At 42.4% G+C, this 14,114-nt stretch overlaps 1 protein-coding gene across 1 annotated transcript in view; it reads right to left on the bottom strand.

Annotated features, from left to right (window-relative positions):
* LOC310854664 (UPF0606 protein KIAA1549L-like) overlaps positions 1-13,889 on the bottom strand; it is a gene marked incomplete at both ends in the record, with an annotated part of 65,661 nt that extends 51,772 nt beyond the window's left edge. The window contains 6 exons of the mRNA XM_083759339.1: positions 9,745-9,860; positions 10,097-10,263; positions 11,115-11,332; positions 11,842-12,007; positions 12,833-12,952; positions 13,786-13,889. Coding sequence (XP_083615465.1) covers positions 9,745-9,860; positions 10,097-10,263; positions 11,115-11,332; positions 11,842-12,007; positions 12,833-12,952; positions 13,786-13,889 — 891 coding nt within the window. The remainder of the gene's footprint in view (positions 1-9,744; positions 9,861-10,096; positions 10,264-11,114; positions 11,333-11,841; positions 12,008-12,832; positions 12,953-13,785) is intronic.
* Positions 13,890-14,114: the final 225 nt, after the last annotated feature.

Here is a 14,114-nt window from a genome sequence, read left to right as displayed (position 1 = left end):
AATGTACAGTGTAGCATAAAAATAAAAAACCTCAGTAAAAAGGCAGTGCAGGCAAACAGAAAAGTAATTTCAGCTTTGATTTAAAAGAACCGAGAGAGTTTCAGATACTGTATGTGGTGCATAAAAGCGGAACGCTGCTTCTCCACATTTAGTTTATATTTCTGAGGGCATAAAGCTGAACTGTCCCAGATGATCTGAGCGGTCTGGACAGTTGCATGATGCAAGATCAGAAGTGTATTTTGGGCCTTAATAACCATTCAGTGATTCATAGACCAGCAGCAGTGTTTTAAAATCAATTCTTTGACAGAAAGGCAGACAGTGTAAAGACTTGAGAAATTGAGTGATTTGGCAGTATTTTGGCCCACTTTGTCGGTGTTAGTAATGTGGTTGATTGGTGAGCTGTCATTGCACTATTGTGGACGGACGCATGCAAAGATTAGTGGAATGGATAGGAAGACCACTTCGGAGAGAGAGGGAATTAGAGAAGATGCAAAGACAGGTGAGATGCGGAAGGAAAGGACTATTAGGCGAGAGTCTGGGACAAAGAGGTCTGTATGTTCAACCCTGAGAGGAATCACTGCGTTCTCACTGTCAGGGACAATGCAGAAACACAGGTGGATTCTCTGTTTCCAGTATGAGTAGGCTGTGTCTCGTTATCTGTGTGTAAATGTGAGTGTGTGACAGAGAGAGAGAGAGAGAGAGAGAGAGAGAGAGAGAGAGAAGAGAAACAATTTGCTCAAGGTGAATCATGCCTGTGTGTGACAGGGTGGAAGGGACTTGGAAACAGCAGGGATGAAAACATTGCATAACAGGGTGTGTGTGTGTGTGTGTGTGTGTGTGTGTGTGTGTGCTGTGTGTGTGTGTGTGTGTGTGTGTGTGTGTGTGTGTGTGTGTGTGTGTGTGTGTGTGTGTGTGTGTGTGTGTGTGTGTGTGTGTGTGTGTGTGTGTGTGTGTGTGTGTGTGTGTGTGCGTGCGTCATGTGTGCGTGAGTGCGTGTGAAAGCAGTGAAACTGCACATATCTGTCATCCAAAATGGAAGTGAATACCCATGTTGACAGAGAGAGTTTCACCACTCACCACCACCATAAGGGCACACAGTCACATAGCTTGGAATGAACACCATCCCTGCTCACAATCCAGCCTTGTTATGAGCTCTGTGAGCGGAACCTTTTTATTATCGCTACATCCACTCAGCCTTCGCCCATGTGAAGCTGTTATTGAGGCATTGCATTTCACTAAGTCAGAGCCTGTTAGCTACTGACTCAATCTAAACAGTGTAGCCATGAAGGGATTAATCTGAAGTGTACACCCATTCAGCATTTCTGCATTCCACTTTTTTCCTTTCACTGGAAAGCTTTTAATTACAAAGAACAGAGTATTTAACTTTTTCCAATTTATGCAGTCTTCAATCTGGTTATCTTTCTCGCACACACTCCACCCTCTCTCTTCACCCAAATATCTTTAATAATAATAATAAACTTTATTTGTATAGCACTTTTCATACATAAAATGCAGCTCAAAGTGCTTCACAGGGCAGGACACAAAAATAAAATACAATAAAACACAAGTAGTTAAAATGATAGAACAATAGCAGAGAACAAAACCGAATATAAGAACATAAAATAAATAAAAACACATAAAATAAATAAAACTCAACTAAAAGCAAGGGTGAAGAGGTGAGTCTTGAGTTGAGATTTAAAAATGTCTACAGATGGTGCGTGTCTGAGCTCGAATGGAAGTTTATTCCAGGCTGTTGGGCCATAGAAGCAAAAAGCTGCCTCACCGTACTTTTTTGTGCACATACCTTTAGGCACTTCAAGTAGGCCAGCGTTGGAGGACCTGAGGGGGCGGCTAGGGACATATCTAGGTAGGCAGTCACGGAGGTACGGAGGTGCGAGACCATTGAGAGCTTTATAGACAAGTAACAGAATTTTAAAGTCAATCCTGAAAACAACCGGAAGCCAGTGCAGTGATGCCAAAACTGGAGTAATATGTTCTCTCATCCTAGTTCTAGTTTACCCTAATTAAAGCAGGCAATGTGAAAGCTAGCTCATGGGCAATGTGCGAAAAACAATCAGTGGTAGCGTTTATAATGTGAAATCCTGGATTTGAAATGTTCTATAGTGGTCCTATAGACTCCTAGTTATATTTGTTGAGTACAATGTCACATGTCATGGTGAAGCTGTTTGATTAAAACATGAGGAGAACTAACTTCCATTTGTTATAGACATTTGAACAGCCGCAGTATGAGCTAATTTGTAAGATTAGACACACCACACGAATATTACTAATTATAAATTGCATTGACCAGCACAATAACCAAATCACTGATAGACACAGTGAACATTACATTAACATTGCCCAGTAATAATAATCCAATCCGTATAGGGCTTTTCAATACGATTAAATTGTGAAACCACGATGAATACAACTATAGACCTACAGAATAAAAATAACTGAAACATCAAACATTCGACTAGAAAAATACAATTTCAGACAAAGGAGAATTCGACATGAAGTAAGACTGGATAACATTTGTCGTATTTTGCTCTTGCTGTAGTAATTCAATGGCTTGCCGCACTGTAGCTTTGGTTTTTAGCCTACTGCAGCCTCGCCCAACTGAGGATTAATATAAGGCAATACCGAGAATGCAGTGTGGTTCTATATTGGTGTGTGTGACCAAATTTGACTGAGGGACTGCCATTGGATTTTTTTGAATTTTCGTTTTTTCATGTCATATGAAAGAAGGGAATCATAGCTTCAAATTTATATATTGGCTGTTCAGTTTGACCCACCAGTTTTGGAGATATGGCTTATAGAGTAATGTCTTGCAGAAAACAGCGAGTTGAGAAAACAGGCTTGAAAGGTTCTCTTCTGTGGTCTCTAACATTACACCTAGCTACATGTTTAAGCATTTATTTCATATTTACATGTCGATTTCAGCTCTGTCCTTAAATTGTCACTTTACTGTCATATGGGGAACCCACAAAATCCACCCACAGGTTGAGAACCACCACTGACATCAGGTTACATGGGCTACCTGACTGATGGCATCATACTGTAGGAGAGCCTGATTTGCTCAAAATGATTAGCATAAAGAGAATTGCACATAGTCAGTCGACAGCTTAGTTGGGAAACTGCTTGACCGTAATATAAAAAGTTTGACTGTACATATAGCTACATAGTAACTTCCACTTGACATCTACAGTATGGTCTTGACATCTGATGTGCTAACTATTGTAACTGAGCTCTGACTATGCTCACTGCTAAACTCCTAGACACACGATTATTTTTAGATGATCAATATAATATCTACAGCAGGTTAATTCAGCCATGTCAAAATTCAAATATGCCTCGGCCAGATCTTTACTTTTTGGCATTGCAATGGAGGTGCTCTGCCAAGTGCCGACCGCCCGACCCAAGTCTGTATTTTACACAAAACCATTTCTGTCTCCTGAGAACCTGAGCTATTTACTTTATCGGATTTATCGGATGTGACAGCGCTGACCTTCACAACACTGTGGGCCTCAATCCTAACAATCTGGTATACTGTCATATTGGAACAGTACATAATCTAGGAGGTGTTGAGAGAAATTAAAGGTGTAGTGAAATTTTAAAAAAAATCACACTTTTAGACCACATCCGTGGTCATCATATGAGCATACCTAACAATTGATGCCAAAGAAATTGGTACATTTTCATTTTAGTGTATTTTTATATCAAAAGTCCATATAAATCGAATTTGAATTACTTCCTGAAAACTAAAACGTACTGCGTGATGACGTGTCGAGGCCCACATCGATAAAAGCCAATAGAAATGAAGCTCACCCGTTTGATTCCCCATACTGTATCTGCACGAGCGTCCAACACAGCTGCTACTTACTGATTACAGAAATCCTCAGGTTTTTTTTTCCAGACAGTGTACTACTCTGTTTAAACTTAATCATCAAGCTAAAATATGCATCTGAAAACATTATAGGTATAGAAATAAGCCACATAGCAGTAAACTGGTACAGCTGGCCGACTATCTGACTTGTAAACAAACACACTCCATGCGTCCTGCGTGTAGCATAGCTACCGTCCCTAGCTATCGTCCCATCGCCTGAAGGGATGCGACGCTCAGAAACTTCAGAGCCAGCGTTTCAAGCTGAAACTTCTAAATAAAATACCCACCGTTTCCATTTCACTACACCAATTCCATGCCTAAACCTCCATATGGTTTACCAAGATCACAGCTGCTCTGTTCATTTCCAAACCTAGACCCGCTTCTTCAAATTCAATTCCAGCCACTGAAAATGGCAATTTATTAGGGATTTGCAGTGCACTGCAGTAAACAGACTGTCAAATGCTACTAATATGCTACCACCCAAAAAATACACACGCACGCACACAGGCACGCGCACATGCACACAAAGGACCCCCCCCCCCACACACACACACACACACACACACACACACACACACACACACACACACACACACACACACACACACACACACACACACTTCAACTTGTACTCATTGAATGCATTTCAGCACATCCTCAGAGGCAAGAAGTGCCCCTAAACCACATAGTCACAGCAAAAGGAGGCATTATAGGCTTATTGGGAACAGTATAGAATGTTTTTGGTACAGTGGGACTGGGAGCCATGAATGGATAATCCACAGACAGACAGAACAATTGATATTGGATCTGTTGGAGAAATGCTGATCAGCAGCTGATGTGTGGTTGCTACAGTAGTTTTACAGTAAGGCAGATGGTCACATGAATGCACTGTGATTTACCTGTTCCCCTGTGTTTCATAGGATTACCTTTATAGGCCTACTAGAATTTTGCGGCCGCTCATCCCAGAGTTACTTTGCCGCTATGCTGCTGCACACTATGGGAAGAAGGAAATTGCGGGAGTTGACTCCACATGTAGTAACGGATGGGTTATTAGTTATTATTATGTGTCCTTATTAGTGTAGTGTAGTGTAGTCAACATGTTATGGCTCGTACTGGTAGATCGTGATCTACCTTTTGGCCACCGCTTAACTCAACCTTTTTTGTCCCAGGGCACACTTTACATAGCCTAACAATCTCGGGGCACACCTAGATATACGGTTTGTGTACACTGTATATATACCGGTGTGTATATATAGTAAATATATATAGTAAATATATATATTATATATAATATATATATATATATATATATATATATATATATATATATATAAATATATATATATAGAATATTAGTGGTCCATGACATGAAAATGTTTGAGAACCACTGCTCTAAAACAACATTGGACAATGATGTTTGACAGTCAGCAATATTGTTGCTTATTCTAGATAAGACTTTAATGATGACTTTTTCGGATTTTCTGACTTGATCTGGCCTGTTAACATTTTCATAGACCTGGTTGCTTGTTTCCCTCTCAGTCAATGTGGCAACCCTGGTCAATGCCGTGTTGACTGTTGTGGTTCTGTATGATGATTTAGCTTAGCACACAACAGCTAGGAGGATGCAGCAGGCTGATGCCGTCATGTTTAACAGTATTTTGCGCAATTTATGTCCCCGAATTTAAGGATATGGACTTTTTTAACGAAATTTAACGTGTTGCTGACTGTTTACCTCCCTCTCACACGCGCACGCGCGCACACGCACACACACACACACACACACACACACACACACACACACACAGCTGACGTCCTCTCCCACCGACGTCAGCTCCTTATTCATACACGCTTTGAGCTGAGAGAAGCTATACAGCGCCTTTTAAATATGACAATGCTGTATCAGCTGCACAGTTCAGGCAAGTGTCTGTGGCATATTTAACTTTAACAAAATAGGTTTGACAGCTTAAATCCGCGCGGCAGTGTTGTGTGTGTGTGGGACACGGGGTAGTGGTGTGTGTGTGTGTGTGTGTGTGTGTGTGTGTGTGTGTGTGTGTGTGTGTGCGTGCAATCAGAAGTACTGGCAGTAGCGAAATAACAAACGCGATCTGTCTAATCGTAGTAGTTAGGCACAAACCAAGTACTTTCTAAGAACAATGTTGATGTAACTAAGACATTCGCTGAGTGAGCTATATTTTAAATACAGAGATTTAGAAGGAATAAGCGAAATGGTGAGGCGACTATTCCCCCTTCCGTGAGGTATGGTTTCTCTGCGGAGTGCGGAGAGGGAGATCCATAGGGGAGATCACATTACAGCAGCCAAAGAGGGAGGGGGGTGGGGGGGGTTGCGAACTGTTTTTCATGCGCACATCTTTTCATTGGCTAGTGCGCTTGCGCCACGTGACAACTTCTCACTTGTTAATATAGATGGGTTCCTTGACATGAAAAAGTTTGGGAACCACTATAGCCTTTATTCCACCAATCCATACAATCAGAATCATAAAGTGGTCCAATCAGAGTCATTGTTACAGGCGTGTTTGTTGTTTCAAAAAAATATGACATGGAGTAATTTCTAATCTAATACACCTGTTTTTTTTATAAAATCTCACCCGTGCGAACTGAGTGGTGGAACTATTGTTATTGTTACATAGACTGTGTGTTATAATACTTATAGTGTGTGTGTGCGTGTGCGTGCGTGTGTGTGTGTGTGTGTGGGTGTCTTGGAGCCAAGCAGAGTTGTTGATTTAAGCAGCTGCACGTAATTAAAAACCTTCATGCGGCCATAACCTCACCACCACCCTGCCCACACTCTACTCATCTGTATACACTTTTATGCCGAAGTCATGCAATATGGTGTCTAAAAATATCCAATCTATATGTATTAGCTCATAACGTGTCACATTGTGAGTGTGTATAGATCGGTTAATTTTGGCACAGGATACAGTTGTACCGTAAGGCCTAGTATGAATCAGTGCTTCAGGCTATAGGTGCAGTTCCTCAAATATGTGACATGATGACCCACTGCCTTCTGGGACGCATTCAGTCAGCCTCATTTCTATATTAGTCCTCATGTCTCCTCACATGCTGTGTAGCCTATATGAGGGTCCTGGGTTTAACAACCCATTCTGGATCTACAAGCTCATAGCGCGGCACATTCGTGAAAATGTGCCTTAAATCATTATATTGTTCCACAGAGTCAACGTTTTTAACTCAAATCTTTGCTTCTGGGGAGGTCCCTGGAACAACATATTTTCAGATGGGGGTCGGTGGCCTATTACATTTTTGGGGTCCTTGACATGAAATATTGAGCACCACTGATATAGAAACATAGGTATTTCAGAAAACTGTCATGATTTAGAAAGCATTATTGAAATTTCGATGTCAGGCCTAAATGGGTTAAGTGGTTCATTCATTAGGCTAATAAACTGCCAGCATTGTGGTGAAAATGTTAGGCCAAACAAACAGCAGACGCTGGGCTATGAAATGTTCCCTCACACGACATGCTGTTTCAGAGCCCAGCCTGTGGAAACAGCAGATGCAACACTACTAATGAACACGTCTGGAGCCAACTTGACTTAATTACAGACAAAAGTTGTGTGGCAAGTGGGGATTAAGTTTCATTTCGGAGGTGGGCAAAGACAAGGACAGTACAAAAGAAATAAGTAAATAAAAAATAAATGTGCAAGGTAAAACGTGCATTTCCCGTCAGTCCATCACCCATCAGGGATGGATCTCCCTGATGTCATCAATATTAAGCCCATATACTGTATGGGAATGCCCATATATGGAGATCCCTGATGTCATCAATATTGGCCAGCAACTTTACATCTGACCTCAAACCTCAAACCCTTAGATCTCCATATTTGGAGCTGACCTGTTCTGACATTCCATGTGTTGATCTGACCACATCAAAGTCTGTACACTCAATACACGCTAAATATATGGCCAGCCCAGTACAGAATTCATTCCATGTGTTGATCTGACCCCCCATGCCAAAGCGCCAGTGCTCGCCCAGCAGTCTGCTGTCACCCAGGCGGATGCGTGTACGCGACCTCGAGGTCACCTCTCGCCCACAGGGCGTCTTACTGATCATGCAAGTGCATTAATGGTGAGGAAAGCAGCTATCATCCTTCGCATAATACTTTTTATGTGAAATGTGGAGTCATTTTGAGCATATTTTGAATTATCAGAGTTAGAGTAAGTACATCATGGCAAGATAACTGAACCAAAACCTCTACCAAAGTGCTCGTAAAGAAATTGAGTATACTTTTATCACCACGGATGGCCAATCAACCGGAGGTGATCGTGTCGTCCCTGGCCGACGCACTACATTCGTCAACAGTCACTTGCAAGCTTTTACATCTCAAGTGAAATCATGCATTAAGGCAAATTAAACTTGCCAACATTAACTAAAAACTGTAACTGATTTTCTTCTTCCTCCACCGTTACAGAATGTTCCTCTTCTGCCCACGAGGATGAACTCCTCTGGGTTTTATTATGTAATATAATGCTTATGTGTTGTTGCTGTTTATGCTGTATTATTTTAAGTTTTTTGTATACAGTGTGAATGCTCTGTCTGTTTTGTTGTTGTACACCTGCCCAGGGGCTTCAGATGAATTCCTGCTCTCATCTATATCTGTACAGTGCATCACATTTCTATGGCTGAGATTTGTGTTCAAATGTGTACATTGTCCATCTCAAATAAACGGAATAAACTAAACTAAACTGAAGAATAAATGACACCTGAACCCTGTCGTGCCGTATACTGCCATTGTGTTCTTCCCACAACTATCCTTTGTATGAACTTGATATAAATGGCAATGGTAACATATATCTGCTGTTTTATTTCAAAGGGATTACTGGCCCGGGCGGCTGGCGTAGCAGTCTGGGCACCTTGGCTGGTAATCCAGTCTGGCAGTGTGCCACAGATTCGACTGTATACCTATCCCTCTATAAAAAATAAAGGTGAAAGTCACAAAAAATATCTTTAAAGGAATTACTGTCTGAATTACTGTCCAGTGTCCTCCCATGCTGTACATCAGAATAATACTCAATATTAGTCACCAGCTGTTTAGGATCCTCATGCAGTGGAGGCTGACAGAACTTCATTTGTTCTGGTATCCATTAAGAGTCTAAATTCCATAAAGTATTATTACCAGTACATTAAGCTCCTGGAATTGCAGCATAACGTGTACTATTCAATGTGCATGTTAAGTCAATCTATTACAGTATACAGCATCATTGCTATAATTGCCGGAGCACTTGCCCTAGCCTCGATGACCTTATACAGGCGTATGTAAGGGCTCAACTTATGTAATTTCATTTCATGTAGACATAGCCTCTATAGTGTATACTCATACTTTCATTGTACAGATATTCTACTGTTAGACGGATGTTAGGTTCTTAGCTTACTTATGATTCTTGATGACAATTTGATTTATTACCATGTATTTGATGTATTACCATGGGTTGTTCTTGCTTACTGTAAATGGCTTTGGATTAAGAGCATCTGCTAAATGCCTAAATTGTATAATTGGCTTTGAGTCTATACTGTAGGATAAATTCCCCTTGGGAACAAATAATGTTAATCCTTGCCAATTCACCCTTAAACATATTAAAACACACCACCCCCATCCTCATACATTATTCTCTAAGCCGACCAGATGTATATTTAGCGTGAATTTTCCTAGGATTACATGGGTCTGACCTGTGCCTGGGCCATGGAATCATTCCTAGGATTACATACTGTATGGGTCTGACCTGTGCCTGGGCCATGGAATCATTCCTAGGATTACATACTGTATGGGTCTGACCTGTGCCTGGGCCATGGAATCATTCCTAGGATTACATATGGGTCTGACCTGTGCCTGGGCCATGGAATCATTCAGAGCTTTCCTCAGACTCTGACTCAGCCCTCTGCGTAGGTTTTGTCTCTGGATGCTGTCCAGACGGTTCCTTCTTACATAAATGGACACAACTGAAAGAAAGAGACAGATGGACAGAGAGGGAGAGAGGAGGCAGAGATAATTAAAGAAATAAAGAGCAGAACAGGGCGTGCAGTGACAGGCAGTATTTCAACTCGTACTGTAGAGAGCATTTCCAAGACTTCGGACCACTCTATTGCCGCAGACATATGTTAAATCATACATTGGATGGCTTCTAGGAAGATTAAAAAAAGTGGGTGAAATTCATGTATAATTCAATCATGACTACCTGTTTTCACCCACATCCTCTCTGTGATGTTGCACTGCGGCGGCGGGGGGGCATCGGTGGTGGTGGTGGTGAAGGGAGAGAAGAGGACGGTGGAAGGCCCTCCCCTGGGAGAGCTGCTCGTCCTCTGGACGGCAGGGGTGAATGTTCTCCTGGTGGCTGCAGCTGGCCTGGTGGTCACCAGGTGGTTAGAGTTAACTAAAGGGGTGAATGTTCTCCTGGTGGCTGCAGCTGGCCTGGTGGTCACCAGGTGGTTAGAGTTAACTAAAGGGGTGAATGTTCTCCTGTTGGCTGCAGCTGGCCTGGTGGTCACCAGGTTGTTAGAGTTAACTAAAAGGGTGAATGTTCTCCTGTTGGCTGCAGCTGGCCTGGTGGTCACCAGGTTGTTAGAGTTAAAGGACCACTTCACCACTTTTCAACTTCTCTTCCTATGATTGGTCCTAACTAATGTTCATGATAAAATACCACAATTTTTTCCTACTCAGTCTGTGTCTCATAGGAAGGCTGTGGGCAGTTCAGAAACCCGTCCACCAGTGACATCATCGATGGTGAATCCAAGCTATTAGAAACGTCAGGCTTTCTTTTCCCGAAAAGTTGCAATGCCAAAGTTGAAGCCATCGTTCTCACGATAATAAAAATCTAAATATATCTTGCCTAATGATGATGTCAGGGTGTCCGAACTGCCCAAAGCCCTCCTATGAGACACAGACTGAGAAGGGAAAAAATTGTGGTGTTTTATCATGAACATTAGTGAGGACCAATTATGAAGAGATGTTGAAAAGTGGTCCTACAACTAACGGGAAAAACTAAAACTAAAATAAACATGTTCGTTAACTGAACTAAACTAAAACTAGAAAAGGAAAAGAAAAACGATAACTAACTGAATCTGTATTGTGTATTTAGAAAACAAACTAAAACTAACTGAAATGATAGACAAAATTGTGTGCAGGCTTTAAAAGGGCAGAAAATGTCAAAACGAACTAAAACTAAACAATAATGAAAAATCCCAAACTATAATAACCTTGTGGTGTTCAGGAGGATGGTGGTGGCTCTCCTGGTGGGCTGTGGTGTGGTGCTGGTGGCGTCCCGCGGCTGTGCGGTTGCAGCAGCGGTGACCCTCGGCGAGGGTGGGGGGGTGCTGCGGGGGGGTGCAGTTTTGGTGTTTGCAGCTGCCGTTGTGGTGATGAGGCGATGCAGGGTGGTGGTGATGTCCCGCTGATGTGGGACCAGAGGTGATACCTGCAGTGGGGGGGAAAGTACTCGTCATTTTTTACTGAAGCAAAAGTATCAATACTGCAATATAGAAATACTCCGTTACAAGTAAAAGTATGGAATTCAAAATTGTACTTGAGTAAAAGTACAAAAGTATTGGTATCAAAATGTACGTAAAGTACCAAAAGTATAAAGTTATTCAGAATGTTCCATTTCAACTTTTCAAATGTATAAAAACCTCTTTTGATCGGCTATTTTCAAATGGCCCAAAATTTATATAGGGTTGAAGAAGTGCTTAGTTTTGTTCCATTTGTTCCATTTCAACTTTTCAAATGTATAAAAACCTCTTTTGAAAATAGCCGAGATCGGCTATTTTCAAATGGCCCGAAATGTATATAGGGTTGAAGAAGTGCTTAGTTTTCAAATAAATGTAGTTAGTTCTTAAAAGTAGAATAATTGCCTCTGAGATGTAGCGGAGTAGAAGTAAAAGGAAATATTTAGGTAAATGTACTTAGTTACTTTCCACCACTGGATACCTGAGATGTTTTCTCCGTGGTGGGCTTGACCGGGATGCTGATGTTATTGACTTGAGACGGGCTTTGGCTGGTCTCGTTTGCTCTGGGCGAAGAGAGCTCCGTCTCTCTGGATGCTGTCGTGGTGGTTAACGTCTCCGTGTCTGTCTCTGTAGAAACAAACATCACACTGTGTGAAGTCAGGGGCACTCTTCTTCATCTTACAACATTGAGGAGGGAATTCGGTATTCGCTTGGAGCAGCTATAAATGTTACTTTATTCAATCGTCATCTAATCTATGATTAGGTGATGTAATGATGATGTAAAACAAACAGTGTCAAAACAAAAATGTAATTATCTTTATTGTTAATGGCATTTAATGTTTGTGTTAGGGACAAGATGACGTACATTTTCCCTTCATTGTCAATGGCGTTTTTAAAACAAACATTGAACTAAAAACAAACATTAAACCTGCATATAGGAGGGGCTAGTGCCCCTCAACAAACATCACAGTCGTGTGAAGTGAGGGGCGCTCTCATCATCATACATCATCATCATACATCACATTCCGTTCTCAGCCAATCAAATCATCACAAATGTCATTCCGGCCAATCACTTTTGTCCATCTTCCCTTTCTGCCATCACTTTGATCCTCAATATGTACTTCGAATCATCGCTATGGGGTGATCAGCCAATCAAATTCACACAAACACGGAAAGCTGGGCATAGCCCTCCTATCTAGCGCCCCTTGTAACTTCCTGTGATAGATTTAAAAATAAGTCACACTCGTGTGAAGTGAGGGGCGTTCTTATCGTCATACATCATCACCACATTCCGGCCAATCAATTTTGGCGTCCTCACTTATCTGTCCTCACATTCCGTGCTCAGCCAATCAAGTCATCGCTATGGGGTACACACAAACACACAAAGCTGGGCATAGGTGGGGGCTAGCGCTGCTCAAAATTTACTGATTTGGACAAACTGGGGGACAGAAATGGTTCGGCTAATGACAAACCTGTGACAGATGATGATGATGATGCTGGTGTCCCTGACGACGGTGATTGTGATGATGATGATGGTGGTGATGTTGAAGATGACGATGGGGAAGTAGTGTGATTCTGATGATTTCGTGCAGCTACGGCAGTGAGAAATAGGTTTGAAGAAGGAGATGAAGGCATTTTAGCTGAAGACACAGCGACAGTGTGGTCTGTTGACGATGATGATGAGGATGATGAGGATGAGGATGATGATGATGATGATGATGGGGACAAAAAAAGCACCCCAACTTGAGAAAATGTGGAGACGGCGGTATTCGAGTATGAACGGGGCAGATCCGCATCTGTGGCTGGATTAAGAGCTGATGATGATGACGATGTTGATGATGCTGATAACGGTGGGGCATGTGACAAATATCCTAAGGGCGCCAATTCCGCTTGTGTCGGAGTGTCAGCCGTGTTACGGATATTGGCAGTGACTGATGAATGATGAGAAGGCTTGACTGGGAGTGTTATATCAGTAACAGATGCAGCCGTGGGGTAGCCGACATCAATCATTGTCTGTAGGGGCTCATAATTGCCAGCATTAGATGCAGAGGCTACAGAGGGGGCTAGTGAAGGAGTCGCGGAGTGGGAGAGCGCTGATGGGGAAGCATGTAATCCTGACATTGGCCAAGCTGACGGAGTGTTCTTCTCAGTGGCTCTTTGTTTTCCTGGCATGTTTTCATGATATGTAACAAACAGCTCAGGCCCGTTTGCTTGAACCGAATACAGTTCGCTGGTGTTTGCCGTTGCTTCTGCCGAACGCAGTGGATAAAAGCTGGACATGCGTTCGCTCAGTGCTGGACGTTCCGGCGTCAGTGTGTCGGCTGGCGTTTGGAAACTGGAGGTATCAGACGCGGTAGATTTATTTCCTGCTTCTGAGGAAAGGCCCTGAAGAAATATAGTTTCAGCACTTTCTCTTTTCTCATACGGTGTTCGTTCGCTGCTGTAGCTGAAGGTACTGCTATCCATACCAATGCTGGTTTGACTGTTCTCAGAAGTTGGACTGGCTGCAGGAGAGGATGTGAAGGCCATGGTTGTTTGAATGTCAAAATGTAACTTATTCCCACTGACGCGGGAAAATGGTCCCTGTGAGTGAGAATGATGAATTGTCATCAGAGGTTGAAGGATTTCTGACAGGGCGAAAATGGAAAACGGCTCATCATAGCGACGTGTCGCAGTAGTGTCTTTGCGAGAAAGGCGTTCGAGGTGCGCTAATGCCACTTCAAAAGTGCCTGCGGGTAACGGGGTACTCGCGGG

The sequence above is a fragment of the Protomyctophum parallelum genome (genome assembly GCF_964188405.1).
Source record: "Protomyctophum parallelum genome assembly, chromosome: 2".
Lineage (NCBI taxonomy): Eukaryota > Metazoa > Chordata > Actinopteri > Myctophiformes > Myctophidae > Protomyctophum > Protomyctophum parallelum.
The sequence above is the reverse complement of the archived record's forward strand: the minus strand, read 5'-3'. Positions and strand labels throughout refer to the sequence as shown.